We start from the raw sequence: 17,641 nt of genomic DNA on the forward strand, positions 1-17,641 counted from the left end.
GCCCCCCTCCCTGCTCGTTCTCTCTCTCTCTCAAATAAATAACATCTTTTAAAAAATGTTTAAAAAAAACCCAGTAAGATGGGCTCACAAGACCCATCAGATGCATAGTGGTTCAACAGAAGGGGAGACATGGCTTCCCACAGTACTGGATGTCATTTCTGGGGCAGCACATGGTGCCTGTAGGGAGAAAGGTGGCCGTGGGAAGGGAAGGAGGCTGACTGTCCTGCCTGTGTTTGAATGTCAGGCTGAGACACCCTTATGTCAGGGACACCAACATAGGGAAGGCAGAGATAAAAGCAAAGTTGACCCCACCAGCATTGCTCACCCCAGTCCAGAAGAAAATCAGGCAGAGGCTGGGATATAAATCCGGGTCAGGAGATTTGTCTACCCTCTCTCAGCTCAGCCTCTTAAAGTGAGATTTGCTGGGACACTGCCTCTGTTAGGGGGTGGAGTTGCTTAGAGGGCATTTGCCGGCCTGAACAGAGGGACACATGGGAGGAGCCAGGGAGGGAGCACAGAGCAGTTTGGGGCATGCCATTTGCAAAGGAAGGACAAGCTCTGTGACGAGTAGATGGACCCATTAGGAGATGTGCATGGGGCTGGTGAGAGGCGAGCAATCAGAAACCAGGTGAGGCCACTACAAATCCTCATGGTGTCAGTGGGGAAGGGCGAAGACTGGGTGGGCGGCGTGCTGAGCACGGGGGAGGAGGGCTGTCAGCCGGCTAAACGCTGCTCACTAGGTGTCCCCGGCCACCCCCATCTGCTGCCCGCCGCACCCTGGGCCACCCCCACGACTGTCTTTTGGAATCAAGCCCTTCGGCTGGCACAGCCCGCAGCAGCTGGTGAACTCCACGGGCGCGGACACCAGGACTACAGCTGCTGCGCTCAGCTCGGCCAGGACAGCGCGTGCGCCGAGGGCGAGGCCGCCAGGGAAAGACCTTCATCTTCTTCGCAGGTGCCCTGAGGTCGGGGTCTCCAAGAACGCCAATCAAAATGACGAAGCTGGAACTAGCAGGCTGGGCTTCAGTTCTCAGTCTAGGACTGAGAATGGGCAGGGAAAGTGGGATTTTAAGTCCCCATGACGGACCTCTTGCTCGTGGGTGCTGGAGCATCAGGAAACAGCTAATTTAGGCCATGCTCGTTCTTCTCTATCCCGCCTTCCTTCCCAGACCCAGAGGAGCTCTTTGTCCCCACTGAGGATTCTTATGAAGTGGTACAGTTGCGCAGCCATCAGCCGTTCCTGCTTCCCTGCCAGGTGACCAATCCTCTGGCCCAGGTGACACTGCATTGGGAGTTCCCCCCGGAGGAAGTCCCAGTGGATGGGATCGACATCTCCTTCGATGTGAATAAGGGCTTCACCATCGACTGGCCCCGAGATTCCTTGGCTGGCCCTCTTCTGCTTGGCCAGCCTGGGCAGCTTGAGACAAATCTCTACCAAGTACATGCTGATCTACATCAACTGCGTGTGGGCCTGGGGCCTGGGTGGGCAGGGCAAGGGAGGATATGGGGAGAGATGCCTCCTTTAGCGACCTCAGATTTGGGTTCTGTGGATTATGGAACTCTAAACAACCAACCAGCTTTCAACAACACCCCATGTAGTCAACTATCTTGTTCCAGCCAGCCAGCCCATCAGCTGTTGAGCGACCACCAGCCTTTCTGTCCATCTATACTCATTCTCAGTCATGCCACACCATTCTATTCATCCATCTTCCCCCAAATCAACCACTCCATTCACCCATCCTCCATCTGTTCCATCAGCTACCCATCCTCTATCCATTCAACCAACCCAACCGTTCATCCTCTATGAACGTAACCATTCCGCCCATTCATTTAATTCAATTGTTCTAACAATCAGTTCAACATGTTTGTCCCCATTTCTCTCCCATCTTTCCATGGCAGACCCGTCTTCCTCCCCCACACCCACCGTCCAAGCTTCAGCCACATCAGTCCAACTGAGGGAGAACTTTGGTGTGACTGGTACAGTTCTGGGTGAGCCGGAGATTGCTGTGGATTTTATCTGGGAATATCCAGGGCAGAAGGTAAGCAGAGGGGAAGAAAAGGCTGCGTATGTGTGTCTGTGGTGATGGTGTGTTGGCCAAGAGCATGGGAGTGAGGAATTAGGATGAGGGTCGGGCGCGATTGTGGCGGAGTGGAACCACTGCTGGACTGCTACTCTGAGTGACACTGGGCAAGTCACTTCCCTTTTCTGGGCCTCAGTTTCCTTGTTTAGGTTACTGTATAAAATGTATAATGTGTTCCTTCGTTAATTTATCCAACGATAATTACTGAGCACCCACCACATGCCAGACACTGCTTAGCGCGGAGACCACAAGGATGAGGCCAAAAGACCTCTGACTTGTGCTGTCTTCCAGCTTACAATCTACCCAGGGAGGAAGAAGTGGGGAATGAACATGATCATGGAGAGAATACCAAGCGCTACATCAAGGATACAACAGGGCAGTGTGATAGGGTCTTCTTAAGAGAGAGTGGTCAGGGAGTCTTCTCTGAGGTGACATTCAAGCTGAGGCTGGACTGGCCCGTATCTCATGAGCATGGGGCTGGGGCAAGTGCTCAGGCCCTATGGCTGGTGTGTGTGTAATAAGAGATGGACAAAATCCTTTAGCAACTGTTTCCTGGGCACCTGCCGTGGGCCAGACCTTCCTAGAGGTGTTACTCGATAGGTGGTAGTGATGGTCCTTCCTCTCAAAGAACTTAGCCCCATAACCTCAAACACCTGGAGAGCAGCTGGGTCACACAGTAGATGCACCAGCACTGACAACTTCAGGAATTCCTAAAAGGGCTTCTTGGAAGAGCTGGAATTTGATCTGAGCCTTGGAGGGAGGGCTGGACCAGCAAAGACATGGTGAAGGTGAGCTCCCCAGAGGCCTTAGGAGGGTAAGAGTGGGGGATCATTCTCCCACTTGTCCACAATGGAAACGGAGACCCAATAAGGGGAAAAGGACACACTGATGGTTGGGAAGACATGGCTTTGCTGTGCTATAGCCTTGCCCCAAACACGTTCCTTGGAATGGTGGGATACCAAAAAATCCAGCCCCAAACCCCGAAGAAAAGTGTTTTTAGGAAAACACTGCCTCTTATAACCATCACCTGCCTTGGAGATTCAAAACTCACATGCACACGTGACAGACTCGGTGCTCTGAGTCTCTCCAATTTAATTTTGCTTGACTCAGTGTTTTCCAAACAATTTTCATAATAGAACCCCACCTCCCGCCCCGCCTTGGGGAGGTAGCACCCATTAACAACCACACAAAACCAGAGTGCCATACTGGGGGGGTACTGCTCCCAGCCAAGTTACTTCCTGCATTTCCTTGAGTCAGGGAGGAGACCCCAGCTTCTCCTCAGGGACTTGAGAAGCTCACATTTGCCACAAAGAACCTGGCCTTTCAGGTGCTCTGATCTGCATGTATGACCTTGGACAAGTCCCCATCCCTGACGGAATACACAGTGCCTCTCATTTGCCTGAGTCAGAGAGGACACCTGGGCTGGCTGATGGACAGTTATTTTTTTGTCCCTGCAGTTGGGCCGACCCCCCTATGTCAGCGAGTGGGCCAGCGTTGTTCGCCAAGGGGGCCAGGTGCTGCAGGAGGCAGGGAGCACCCGGTATGTGGAAGAGGCCCGGGCTGGGGCCTCTGGCATCTACACCTGCCAGGCCACCAACTTGCAGGGCCCGGGGCTTGCCACCACCCGTGTCCATGTGACCAGAAGCCCTCATGTTCCCCCTGTCCCTTCCTAGCTCCCTTGCTAGCTGCAGGCATGCTGGGAGCAGTGGGCAGGAACAGGGGTAGGTAACGGTGTGAACCTTGGTGTTTTTGATGCCAAGGAGTTGTCACTCCCAAAAGAGTGCAAAAAGAACCTTTGCGCTCACCCCTTATACTCTGCCCGCCCGTCACTGCTTCTATGCCTTGCATCAACCTCACAGCCTCCCTCCAAGCCCTGACCTGTTCTGATGGCCAGCCTTCACTCCAACAGCAGACCCCACTCCAGGGCTGGGCAAAGCTGGGCCAGTGGGGCACCAGTACCCCAGGAGGGAGCACAGAGCCGGTGGCAAGTCACTCAGGCCCAGGACATACTCCTCAGTGGTCCCTGCCACTAGCAGGGGTCCTCAGCGAGGAGCCTCCTCCTCCCTCTCCCAGGAAAACACAGGGGCCAAATAAATAAAATACCATAATTTCCATGGCTTGTCTGCCGCAAGGTGAGGGAGTGACCATAGTTTATCTCCCCGCCTCCGCCATAGGCTACATGAGGGAAACCCTGCTCCCCAAAACTTGCCCGTTCTGCAGCCTAGCCCTTCTCATCTTTCTAAAGTGCATTCTGCAGCCTGAAGTGCTTAGGTTGGGGTAGGAAGTTGGTCGAGGGAGTATAGAAAATGCTGGATACTCTGCTTCCTTCTTGGAAATTTGCAGTTCACATTAGCATATTAAAGGTTCTGAGAAGTCCTGCACTTTGCAGATCTGTTTAACTTGACTGAATCTAGAGTTTCTCAAATTACTTGGCTATCAATTTTTCTCTTGGTCATGCCTATTAATGTGCAACGAACTAGTGTATCCCAGACAAACTTTGGGAAAAGTTACATGAAGAAGTACATGTGTACTTCACTCCACAGAGCTGTCCCCAAGGCTCCCAGATAGATAACCTGTTTGCCCATGGCCGGAGAAGCAGCTCAGCACTCCCCTAGCCCTCCTAGGGGAGAAATGGAGAAACAGAGTCACATCTGAACTCCTCGAACAAGAAATGGCTGAAGACCAGATCCAGGGAATGAAGAAGGCAGTCTGGGATGATGGAGCAACCTTAGTTCTACTGGATTGACCTTTCTTACTTGCTAGTCTGGGACCTGGAGCTGGAGCTGGGGAGTCTCAGGCAAGGCCCTTCGACTCCTGTGATCTCAGTTTGCTCTGCTGCTGAAGAGGGGTAAGAACTGGTTTCAAGAATCTTAGGTAGCTGACGGGAGGGAGGTGTCTGTGAGAGCATTGAATTAAAATGCTCTGGGCACGGGAGGGGTTCTCATTATAGTGTCCAGCTGACCCGAAGCTTCCTGAGAAGAATAAGTCCACAGACGGCCAGGGCTGGACAGGCCTGCTGAGGTTGCTCACTCTGGCCACCCCTCTGCATGGATGGGGAAGCTGAGGGCCAGGCTCTGGGGTCCTGGCGCCTGGCATCAGTGGTGGTAGAAGGAGTAAAGGTAGGAAGCAGGAGGAAGAGAGAGCCTGGAAGTGGGTGGGGGCAGGTAGAGGAAGGAAGAGAAAGACTAAGTCCTACATCTGATCTTTCCAGAGCCTGCGGAGAAAAACAAGCACAGCAAGCTATGAGCTGGATGACAGATGAGGTCCTAGTCCTGGCTTTGTGGGTCCCACTCCCCACCTTGGTTTCCTCATCTGTACAGGGACGAGGTTCCCCACTCTGGCAGTTAGGTGTACCCAGACCCACGAGGTGGCCCCGTGCCCAGGTGGCACCGAGACTGAGAGACCCAGAGGGCTGAGGAGTGAGCCTTGCCTGGTCAGGGAGGAGGAGCTCTGGCTTAACCCCTGGGCTGACCAGACTCTGGGACCAGGAGCAGTGGCATGTCCTGGGTCATGCCCAGCCCTCGCCTTGGCTGGGTCGGGCCCTGGCACCGTCAGCCCCAAGGGCCTCCAGTGACCCCCTTTCCAGCTGCCCACCTTTCCCTGTTGGTTCTCAGGGTTTGGCCCACTTCCTCTCCTGTCCCCCAGCCCCTCGTCTGACCTTTAAACAATCCTAGAATGGGACACTGTAGTGACTCAAGGATCATTCGTTCAGTCCCCTGGCTGTTTTAGGGGAGAGGTAAACTGAGGCTAAGGGAGGGTCTGAGCAGAGGCGAGAACATCTGGGGGAAGCTAACGAGTCAGGAGCAGGGGGTTGTCTCTTTGTCAGGTGGCCTCGGCGGCACTGGCTGCCCCTGGAAAAAGCTCAGGACTTCCCTGATTTGAACAGAGAGAACAGGGAGGGACGGAAGGACTCCTCTTGCTTGTTCCCTGGGCCAACTCAAGGGAAGGCGCATCTGGGGCCTCGAAGCCCCATGGGTGATCCTGCACAGCCCAAGCCCCCAGGGCTCCCTGGGCACACACCCTGGCTCCCACCTCACCCCTGCCCTCCGCCCTTCCTGGGAAAAGAACGAGAGGCTCCTGCTGTCTTCTCTGGTAAGTCCTCAAGAGGGAGCTGTGACCACAGGCGTCATGGCGGGCCCAGGCCCTGGGCCCTAGCTGGCGAGGGAGGAGACCTCGGTGGGGGTGACAGAGGCCAGGGGGAAGGCAGGGGAGGCGTCAGTCCCCAGGACCCGGTACAGCAGCTCCTCCTTCTCCTGCTGGAGCTGTCGTCGCAACTGGGACTCCTTCTCCAGGGCCTCGCGGGCGAGAAGCAGGTCGTCCGAGAGCTGCCTGTGGATGCAGACAGGGGCCCGGGTTGCCAGTCAGCGGCTGCACCGAGCACCCCGGCCCTCTAGGAGGCCTTCCTCAGATGGGCCGCCAGCCCGCATCAGGGCCCCCACGGCCTTGTCGTCCGCCTGGATGCAAGAGGTCACTGGATCCCTTGACGGAGGAGCGTGGCCCTCACAGGCAGACATCTCTGGGTTCAGATCTGCCCCACCACTTAGCTGGGTAACCCTGAACAAGTTCTTTACTCCTGCCAAATTTCAGGTTCCTCATTTGTAAAATGGGAGTGATACTAGGTGGACCGGTTCTTTGAGTAATTATGAGGATTAGGTGAGATAATATGTAAAGAATTCAATGAATTATGTCTGACACATGATCCTGGCTCTCATTTACCAAGCCTTTAGAACAGGTTCATTCATTCATGTACATTCATTCATTCATTCGTTAGGTCACCCCAGCTAGAAATTTCCTGTCCCCTCTTCTTGTATTGGGCTTTGCCATGGAGTCGACTCAGCCAGGATGGGGACAGATACCAATCAGGGCACTGAGACCTAGGTTTCTGGGCAGAGCTGGTCCGTTGGGATTCTTGCCTCTCAAGGAAAGAGGGAACCACATTCCCCGGAAAGGCCTGGGCCCACCTGTCAATTCATTCCCTGGGTTCTCCGAGACCCTCCCAACTGGAGGTGTGGACCACGGTGGTGATGGGAGGAGAGGAGGCTGGGAGACAGCTACCTTGACATAACCATCTGGTTGCGGGCCCGGACATGGAGGTCCTCGTTCTCCTGCTGCAGGGTGCTGATTTTTTCCTCCAACATCAGATTTTTTTCTTTCTGTAACAAATCAGAAGGAGCTCAGAAAGCCACCGACCGCACACGGCACAACGGAGGGCATTGCCTCCCTCTTATCTGTGGTCGTGAAAACACTGACTCATTCTGGACTCGATGTTACATTTCGCGAAGCAGTAAGATTACTTTAAAAAACATAACCAAGGAGTGAACACAGGGCTGCCAATTTTTAATTTTGCCACATGAGACGTAACAAAAGAATACAGCCACTCCCATCTAACGTCTCCATCGGTGCGTAAGGGAAAGGATATTTTTGGTTCTCCAAAGTCAGAAGGATATAATCTATATAAATAAAATTACATGTGTCTGTTATGCTATTCCACAGAAATGGCTGGACAGAATTCACAGGGAACATCGGAGATGGTCGGATTAGAATAGAGGCTGTGTGGCACACACAAGCAGGGAGACTTCTTCTGGAGTAACACAATCTCTGTTTGGATTCCACCCGAGGTTCCCAAGGCCTCCCTTTTCCTGTGAACAAAGCCATCAGTGTGTTCCATGCCCACCACTCCCCAGGCCTGTCCTTGATGATTCTGGCCTCCTCTCTGTCTGATTTTTCGGCCTTGCCTTCCTCCCCAGCCCCTGCCTGATTAGCCAGGGTACCTGCCCTCGTGTCCCCCAAGTTAGAGCGACAGGAGTAGCCAAGAAAGCACAGGGCCCAAGTGAGAAGGGGCCACTGGTTGACCCATACTGGCCACAGACCAGCCTCAGCTGTCTCAAGGGCCACCATGGGTGGCAGGTCAAAGCAGGTGTGGCCCAGGCTGGAACCTCCTCAAAGTGCCTTCCCTCCACACGCTTTACAGAGAAAATGCCCAGGACGGAGAAGCCTGGGGCCACATCCCCCCAGCTGCTTTTAAGCACAGACCACTGTTTCCATGAGGAGCAGCCGCTTGTCCAGCTCGTGAATGCGCTCGTTCTTCATCTCGATGACAAAGTGTAGGCTCTCCAGTTCCTGCTCCCAGAACAGGCTGGGGCTCCCGTAATCCTAGACAGGGACCCAGAATGATCGCATCAGACCAGCAGGCAGAGAGAGAGGGGCACGGGCTACCTGCCGCTTTCCCATTCTGCCTCCAAATCACTGTCTGCCTCTCACAAGTCACTTCCCTCCCTTGGCTCACGGTAAGTGAGCTTGATATGCTTGATCTCCTTCTGGCCTAATAATACCCTCTGTGGCAAGCCCTGTTCCCACCATAGATGAGGAACTGTAGCTCAGAGAGGTTAAGTTGTTTATGCTAACTGGTAGGTTACTCTTTGTACCTAGTTCCTTCCGAATCCAGAGCCCAAGCACTTTACTATCCCCTATGCTTCTCTCTCAGCCTTACCTGCCCCCTCAGTGACACGCGGACCCTGTTTCTTCCAGGCCCTTGTGAAAGTAAGAGTGTCAGGTCTAGCCCTGGCCTTGAAGAGGGCCTGGCCTTTCCTGTTGCCCGGGCCCTGACCTCCCCGGAGATTTGAGAAGGAAAAGCTCCCAGGTGTACTGCCACCTGCCTGGATGTGCTTCTTATAGTCTCGGCTCAGAATGGACTCTTCTACCCTCTTCATCTTGGCCTGGAAGACCTCCAGCTGTGAGGACAGTCCATCTATGGTCTCCTGGAGAAGGGGATGGGAGGGAGATGGTCAAAGCCTGGTTCATAAAGGCTGGAGGTGGACTTCTGCACATCCCACAGAGGGGGCAGTTTGGGTTCTTCCATCTTTACTCTGCCCTACCCACCAATGCAGGCTTGATTTGCTTTAACTGCTGCCTGAAGCATATGAGCCCCATCTCTGGTCATAAAGCCTTTAATGACTCCCAATGCCCTCGGGGACAATGTCTGGGTGTTCAAGGCTGGTGGTGCTAGCTTGGTATTCAAAGCCCACCCAAGGCGAGCTCTGCACTTTCCCAGTCTTCCCTCTTAGTCCTCCCACTGCCAGGTGCATTTTTGCCTCCTACATTCCCCTCCCAAGAGCTTCCCGCACCCAAACCTTGCCCAATACCTTCAGGATACAGCACGCCTTTCATGTGGCTCATGGGCCCTACCACTGGGCTCTCGCCTCCTCTCCAGCCTCAGTTCCCTCCCACTCATACTCTTCATCCCAGGACATCTTAGACTTCTTTCAGTTCCACAGGTAATCATATTTCCCCCTCTTCTCTATGTCTTCAAGCACAGTTTTTTTTTTTTTTCCCTACCTGGGGCACCCCTCTTACCCTTCTTCATAGGAAGAATTCCAACCCATCCTTCAGGTTCCAGCTAAGGTTTCATCCCTCTGGGAAGTCCCTGACCTGATAAATTGGCTCAGATGCCTTCCTTCATGCTTCCGCAGCTCCCCGTGCATCCATCTGCCAGTCTGGTTGCACCGTGGTACCCGGCCCATGGGGTCTCCAAGATCCTCCAACCACAGTCCTCAGAGAAACAGGCCAACCCTGATCTCACACCAAGTCCTCTTGAGCTAATAGCCCAGTCACCACCTCGAGGGGCTGGATACACAGAAGACACTCACCTCTGTCCCTCACACCTGAGTAGAGGCCAGGCGGCTTTCCCGCAGGTCCTCCCCTCCCCCGCAGAGATGGCCATGAGACTCCTCTCACCTGCAGGGTCACCTTGGCCTCCTGGAAGGAGTGGGTAAGGGCTTCCTTCTCTTGCTCATGTGAGGCCTGGAGGACTGTAGGGAAAGGAGATCTCTGTGAGTTGTGACACCCAGGCACTTTACCCTAAAGCCTTCTGGCAGGCCCCATGAGGCCCAGAGAACCTGGGTGATCAGCTGGGGCCCATGGGGGCCAGGGGGCTGGGGATGGTCTTATTCATCCTACGTATACTGGGCTTGCAGCTGTGTCAGAAATATAGTAGATATTTAATAAAAGCTCATGGAAATGGAAACAAATTATATCTTGGGAGGAACTGTGAAAGCTTCCAGATTATGGGAGCCACCCACGCCTCACTGAGGCTAAGACCCAAAGATCCTGCAGCAAGCTTGTTCACCATGCCATGAAAATGCATAGGGCCGATGTTTTGCAAGCTGGGTTACCCAAACTTTGAAACCATTAAATCGTTATTTCTCAAACCGTGGCACAAAACTGCAGTAAGTACATTCGATCTGGGGCCAGGAAATCCACCTTGTCCTCGTTCTGCTTCTTCCACAACTAAGGAAACTTGAGGAGATCACTTCAAATATTGAAACGTTCTACTGCCTCAACTGTGAAATGAGTTGTTCTAAGGGATGACCAAGGATGACATGAGAAAGGGATGCACGAGTGTTTTCCAGACCGGGCAGTGCTGTGCAGATTTGCTATTATCCCCCCAAATCAATATAGTTCTGTTTCTTATCCCACCTCCTCTATAGAGTTCCTTGTGGAAAATTCCAACCTTGTCCCAGCTGAAAGAAGACAACTAGAAAGTGACCAATCAATGGGTGGGATGGAAAATAGGACAGAGAGGACAGGAAAAAAAGAAGTTTGATACGACCAAAGGCCCGGGTATACGGTATACAGTGGGCCTGTGTCATAGTGGTGAGAAAACAATGTTCAGTAGTAGTATAAATGTGATAGACAGTCAAAAACTCAAGAGATCAGCTGTATAAAAATTACAGGCTGAATTTTTTCCAATTATGGGCTGGATTGAATTTGCCTATCAAGACAGTTTCTGATTCCAGGTGAGCTAGAGGGTGTGCAGTCCATGCAGTCTGTCCCACTGAATGTAGCTATAAAACCTGGACAGAACGAGTGGAATAGCTATTTGCAGACTCTGAAAAGTAAATGGTAGCAGGGAGACTGGGCAAGAAGACCAGAATTTGAAGTACCATGAAACCGAGAGTTTTAAACAAGACTCAGAATCTCATGTTTTCAAATATTTCAGGATATAATACAAAATTGCTCAGCATATGAATCCAAACAGCCCAGCATACAAATCCAAAATGGCTCAGCATACAAATCCGAAATGGCTCAGCATACAAAGAAGCAGGAAAACCTGAACTTGGCTGAGACAGACATTCGGCAGATGCCAACACTGAGATGCTACGGATGTTGGAATTATTAACCGAGACCTTAAGACAGCTGATATAAAAATGCCTCATGAAGTAAGGGTGAGGACTCTTGAAAAGAATGGAAAAAGAGAAAGCCCTGGCAAATATATAGTAGCTATTAAAAAGAACCAAAAGGAAATTGTAGAACTAAAAAAATGTAATAAATGAAATTTAAAAAACCTCACTGGGTGGGCTCAGTAGCAGAATAGCGATGACACAGATAAAGAGCCAGTGAACTTGAATATGGATCAATAGAGATTATCCAGCCTGAACAACTGAGAGAAAAATGATTGGGAAAAAATGAACAAAGCCTCAGGGACCTGTAAAACAATCCAAAAATGTCTAACATTTGTGCATCAGAGTCTCAGAAAGAGAAGAGAAACAGTGTGGTACAGAAACTGTATTTGAAGAGAGAATGGTTGAATGCTTCCCAAATCTGGCAAAATATAAACCTATAGACTGAAGACACTCACTGAACCCCAAACAGCAGAAACCCAAAGAAATCCACACCCAGACACATCATTTTTGAAAACTAATGACAAAGAAAATATCTGGAACTGACCCAGAGAAAAATGGTGCATTACTTAGAGGAGACAGCAGTTTGAATGACTGTGGATTTCTTATTAGAAACCTTGGAGACTAGACAGAGTAAGAACATAAATAAGGAATAAAAACTGCCAAAATAAAAGAACTGTAAATCTAGAATCCTATAGCCAGTGAAAATATCCTCAGGAAAGAAAGTGAAACTAAGACATTCTCAGATGAAGAAACGCTAAGATAATTCCTCATCTGCAGACTTTCTAAAAGAACTGCTTAAGGAAATTCTTCAGACAGAGAGCAAATGATACCAGAGGGAAGCTCGGAACTTCAGGAGTATAGGAAGAGCAACAGAACTGGTGAATGCCTGGATAATATAATAGACTAGTCATCATCTTCTTCTCCCCTAGTGCTCTTTAAAATATGATTGATGGTAAATCAATGTTATAAACGGTATAACATAGTCTGATGGGGCATTCAATGTATGTGGACATAATACCTAAGACCAGTACAACAAAAAGGAGAGAGGATAGGGATCTACAGGATGGTAGGCTTAAAAAGATTTTTATTTATTTTTTTGAGAGAGAGAGCACAAGCAGGGGGGAGGGCCGAGGGAGAAGCAGACTCCCCACTGAGCAGGGAGCCCAATGTGGGGCTGGATCCCAGGACCCTAGGATCATGACCTGAGGTGAAGGCAGATGCCCAACCAACTGAGCCACCCAGGCATCCCAATGGTAGGCTTTCTACATCCCCCTGGAAATGGCAAAATGTGAATTCTAAGTAGACTCTTAAGTATTTTTTAATTCTTAGAGCAATCACACATAAAAAAAGAACTATACAAAGAGATATAATAAAAAAGACCAGAGACAAGTTAAAATGGAATACTAAAAAATGTTCAAATACTCCAAAAAAAAAAGCAAGGAAAGGAAAGTAGGGCATAAAAAAACAGAACAACCAGAAAACAAATACAAAAATGACAGACCTACATCCAACCATATCAATATGGACACTAAACTAAGTGGTCTAACCATCCTAAAGAAAAGACAGAGATTGTCAGACTGGATCTTCAAAAAAATACCCAACTATGTGCTATTTACAAGAAACCCACTTTAAATATATGTCACGGTAGATTAAAAATAAAAAGGTAGAGAAAGCAACATGAATCAAAGGAAAGCAGTGGTGGCTATATTCATTTCGGATGAAGTACACTTAAGAATAAGGAACAATATCGGGGATAAAGACGTTGACATTACATAATGATGAAGAGGTCAGTTCTCTAAGAAAACATAACAATCCTAAATGTTTATATACCTAACAAAGGAGCTTTGAAATACGTGAAGCAAAAACTAACAGAACTGAAAGGAGAAATAGACAAATATACACAATTATAGTAGGGGATTTCAACACTCTTCAGTGTTCAGTAGAAAAAGGAGGCATAAAATCAGTAAGAATTTGGAGAACTGAACACTGTCAATACCCTGATTTAACTAATTTATAAACTACAACTTACAGTAGCAGAATACACATTTTTTCAAGTGCCCATGAAACATTCACAAGATAGACTATATCCTGAGTCATAAAACAAGCCTTAACAATTTATAAAAGGAGCAAAATACAAACTATGTTCTCTGACTATAATGAAATCAAACTGGAAATCAGTCACAGAAAGAGAACTATAAATCTCCAAACACTTATAAGTGTTCAATGGCCAAAAAGGAAGTCTCAAGGGAAACTAGAAAATATTTTGCACTGAACAAAAATGAAAATACAAAACATCAATCTGTGGGATGCAGATAATGCAGTGCTTAGGGAGAAATTTATAGCACTAAATGCTTCTGTTAGAAAAGGAGAAAGGTCTCCAATCAGTAATCTAAGCTCCTAGTGTAAGAAATCATAAAAAGAAGAGCTAACTAAATATAAAGCAAGCAAGCAGAAGGAACTAAAGATAACAGAAATCAATGAGATTGAAAATGGAAAAATCAGGAAAAACATCAATGAAACCAAAAGCCGGTTTTTGGAAAGGATTAATAAAGTTGATAAACCTTAAGCAAGACTGACAAAGAAAAAAGAGAACACACAAACTACCAATATCAAGAATTAAGAAGGAATATCACCACAGACATAGAAGATATTTAAAACAATAGTAAGAGATTATTACGAGCAATTCTGTGCATATACTCTCGACAACTTAGATGAAATGTACCAATTCCTGAAAAACCACAAACTACCAAAACTCACCCAAGGTAAAATACATAAGTTGGGCATTTCTATAACTACAAAAGAATTCAAATTTGTACTTAAATACTTTCTGGAAAAGAAATGTTTGAGAACAGATGGTTTCATTCACAAATTCTACTGAACATTTAAAAATGATACAATACCACTTCCATACAATCTCTTCCAGAAATGAAAGAGGAAGGGACAGTTTTCAACTCATCCCATGAGGCAAGCAAACCTTGAAACTAAAACCAGATGGTACAGAACAACAGCCCTCGTGAACACAGACACAAACATCTTCAGTAAAATATTAGGAAATCGAATTCAGCAATATATAAAAAAGAATAATATAATGTGACCAAGTACGGCTTATGCCAGGAATACAAGGCTAGTTCAAAATTTGAAACTCAAATCAATGTAATCCACAATATTAACAGTCCAAAGAAGAAAAATCACACAATAATATGGGTCATGGATCTAAATATAAAACTTACAATCATACAAATTTTGGAAGACAACATAGAAGATCTTTGTTACCTGGGGTTCAGCATAGAATTTTTAAGATATGATGCCAAAAGTATAATGAATAAAAGAAAAAATAATAAACTGGAATTTATCAAAATTAAAAGCTTTGCTTTATGACATACATTGTTAAGAGAATGAGAAAAAAACAACAACAACCCTACAGCCTAGGAGAAAATATTTGCAAATACAAAGGACTTGCATCCAAAATATATAAAGATCTCTCAAAACTCAACAGTAAGAACAAGCAACCTAGTTAATGGGTAAGAGATTTGAATGGACGTTTGATCAAATGATATACAGACAGCAAGTAAGCACAAGAAAAAATGGTCAACATCATTAGTCATTACTGAAACGCAGATCAAACCCATGATGAGATATCACCACACACCAATTAGAACAGCTAAAATTTAAAAGAAAAATTGGCAAGTGTTTAGTGAGAAGGAACAGTGGAACTCCTATATCGCTTATGGGAATACAAAATCATGGCCACTTAGGAAACCAGTTTCCCATTTCTCATAAAGCTGAACATATATTTATTATATGGCCTATCCATCCTAGTCCTGCATTATTTACCCAAGAGAAATGGAAATTTATGAACACACAGAAATATGTACGTGAAGGTTCAGAAGAGGCTTTATTCACATTCACCTCAAACTGGAAACAACCCAAATGTCCTACAAGTGGATGAGTAAACAATGGAATACAACTCAGCAGTGAAGAAAAAAACCCCGTACTATTAATACACGCAACTTGGATGACTCTCAAAGACATCATGATGAGGGGGCGCCTGGGTGGCTCAGTTGGTTAAGCATCTGACTTCGGTTCAGGTCATGATCCCAGAGTCCTGGAATGGAACCCCACATCTGGCTTCCTGCTCAGTGGGGAGCCTGCTTGTCCTTCTCCTTCTGCCCCCCCTTCCCCCTTCTCAATAAATAAATAAATAAAATCTTTAAAAAAAAAAAAGATGCCATGATGAGTAAAAGAGGACACGATCAAAAATTAGGTATTACTTTGTTTATAAAACAGCCTTGATAAGAAAAAACTATAGTGACGGGGAACGAATCAGTGGGTGTCAGGAATTGGAGTAGGGTGGAGCTGAGTACAGGATGGCCTGCGGGACACCTGGGTGGCTCAGCCAGTTAAGCGTCTGACTCTTGGTTTCTGCTCAGGTTATGATCTTGGGCTTGTGGGATGGAGCCCCCTGTCAGGCTCCTCACTCAGTGCGGAGTCTGCTTGGCATTCTCTCTCTTCCTCTCCTTCTGCCCCTTCCCCTGCTCGTGAGCTTTCTCTCTCTTTCTTTCCAATAAAAATAAAATAAAATCTTACCCAAAAAAGGATAGCCTGAGAGAATTTGGAGGGGGGTTGGAACTGTTTTGTATCAGATTAGAGTGATGGTTACGTGAATGTATACCTGTGTTAGAATTTATGGAACTGTACGCCAAAAAAAGTCAATTCTACTGTATGATAATTTAAAAAATAAAAACAAAAAGAAAATAAAAGACAACAAGGGGTCATCAAAGGTGAAGAACCACCACTAGCTTCTCCCAGTTATCTATGTACTGTCCCCCAAACACATAAAATCCTATTTTTTCCCTCCTACTATGCTTTTATTCATTCATTTAACACACACTTATGTACCACCTAATATAAGCCAAGTGATTTAGAAATAACTATGAAGGAATTCTGACTGATGGGAAGAACTCAAGACTGGCAGTGTCTTCTCCTCTGGGGTTTTTACAGGAGGAAAATTTTCTTATCAATTTATTTATAATACTAAAAATAGTATCAAAGCAATGCACGGAGAACAGAGCTGTTTTCCTACCATAGCCTCATGACAGGGGAAGATAGATTTTAGAGATATGGAAAATGACCTGAGATTCAAGGTAGCTTCTAGAGATGGAGAAACTTAGCTGAGGTTGAGTGACAGGCCCAACACTGCACAGCACAGTAGAATTAAAACAGCTCTTCAGGCTTCAAATCCATTCCAAAACATTTTGTGCTAATGTTGCAATATGTTTCAAGAATCTTAAAATTGTTCAGGCCTCTGTTCTAGTTATTCCATTTCTGGGAATCTAAGGACATATCGTGAAATGTGGGCACATCTTTATGCAAAAGACGTTTAGTGCGGTGTTATTTACAGCAGTTAAAATCTGGAAGTCTAGACTCACAGGATATAAGGAAAACCATGTATGCAATGGTCTAACTTTATCAACATTTACAAGCAGCATAATTATTTGGAAACATGTTGGAAACAATGTTAAATGAAAAGAACAGTATCTAAAATTTCTAACTGGGGGCACCTGGGTGGCTCAGTGAATTGATCATCTGACTCTTGGTTTCAGCTCAGGGCATGATCTCAGGGTCTTGAGATCGAGCCCTGTGTCAGGCTCTGCATGGAGTCTCCTTGAGATTCTTTCCCCCTCCTACTCCCTCCCCCCTGCTCCTCAAATCTATCTATCTTAAAAAAAAATCCTACCTGTATTTTTAAAATATAGTTCTCGGGAAAGATCATGCAAATACCAATGCTTAACGGAAACACTGGTATAACATTTTCTAGGTCTGCTTCAATAACATTAAAAATGTATATAACCTTCTCCAAAGAAGATATACAAATGGCCAAAAAGCACATGAAAAGATGCTCAGCACAATTAGGCATTAGGGAAATGCAAATCAAAAAAAACCATGAGATACCACTCCACACCTCACTAGGATGGCAACGATAGCAACAATAACAACAACAATGGAAAATGACAAGTGTTGGCGCGGATGTGGTGCAATTGGAGCCCGTGGGCGTCGCTTCTCGGGATGCAGAATGGTGCAGCTGCGGGGGCAGACCGTTTGGCTGTCTCTCATAGAGTTGAGCACAGATTTCCTGTATGACCCCACAAATCTACTGCTGGGTACACCCAGGGGAACCGAAAGTGCTCATTCTAGTGGCACTATTCACGTCGCCAAAGGGTGGAGGCAGCCCAGGTGTTCATCAACTAATGAATGGATAACAAAGTGTGGTGCGTCCATGCCAACGATAATGGAATATGACTCTGCCATAAAAAGGGATGGAGTAGCTTTTAAAATGGGAGAGAAAAAAAGAAATAGTTCAAATGTACAGTGCAGCAT

General features: G+C 47.3%; 1 protein-coding gene across 1 annotated transcript in view; it reads right to left on the reverse strand.

Moving 5' to 3' along the window:
- Nucleotides 1-3,158: 3,158 nt before the first annotated feature.
- The window catches only part of CCDC69 (coiled-coil domain containing 69), a 35,551-nt gene continuing 21,068 nt past the window's right edge, over nt 3,159-17,641 (reverse strand). The window contains exons 6-10 of the mRNA XM_032395305.1: nt 9,816-9,889; nt 8,738-8,839; nt 8,115-8,234; nt 7,137-7,234; nt 3,159-6,410 (exon numbers count right to left, since the gene is read on the reverse strand). Coding sequence (XP_032251196.1) covers nt 6,233-6,410; nt 7,137-7,234; nt 8,115-8,234; nt 8,738-8,839; nt 9,816-9,889 — 572 coding nt within the window. The 3' untranslated portion in view covers nt 3,159-6,232. The remainder of the gene's footprint in view (nt 6,411-7,136; nt 7,235-8,114; nt 8,235-8,737; nt 8,840-9,815; nt 9,890-17,641) is intronic.

This window comes from Phoca vitulina, unplaced genomic scaffold (assembly GCF_004348235.1).
Source record: "Phoca vitulina isolate PV1807 unplaced genomic scaffold, GSC_HSeal_1.0 scaffold83, whole genome shotgun sequence".
Classification (NCBI taxonomy): Eukaryota; Metazoa; Chordata; class Mammalia; order Carnivora; family Phocidae; genus Phoca; species Phoca vitulina.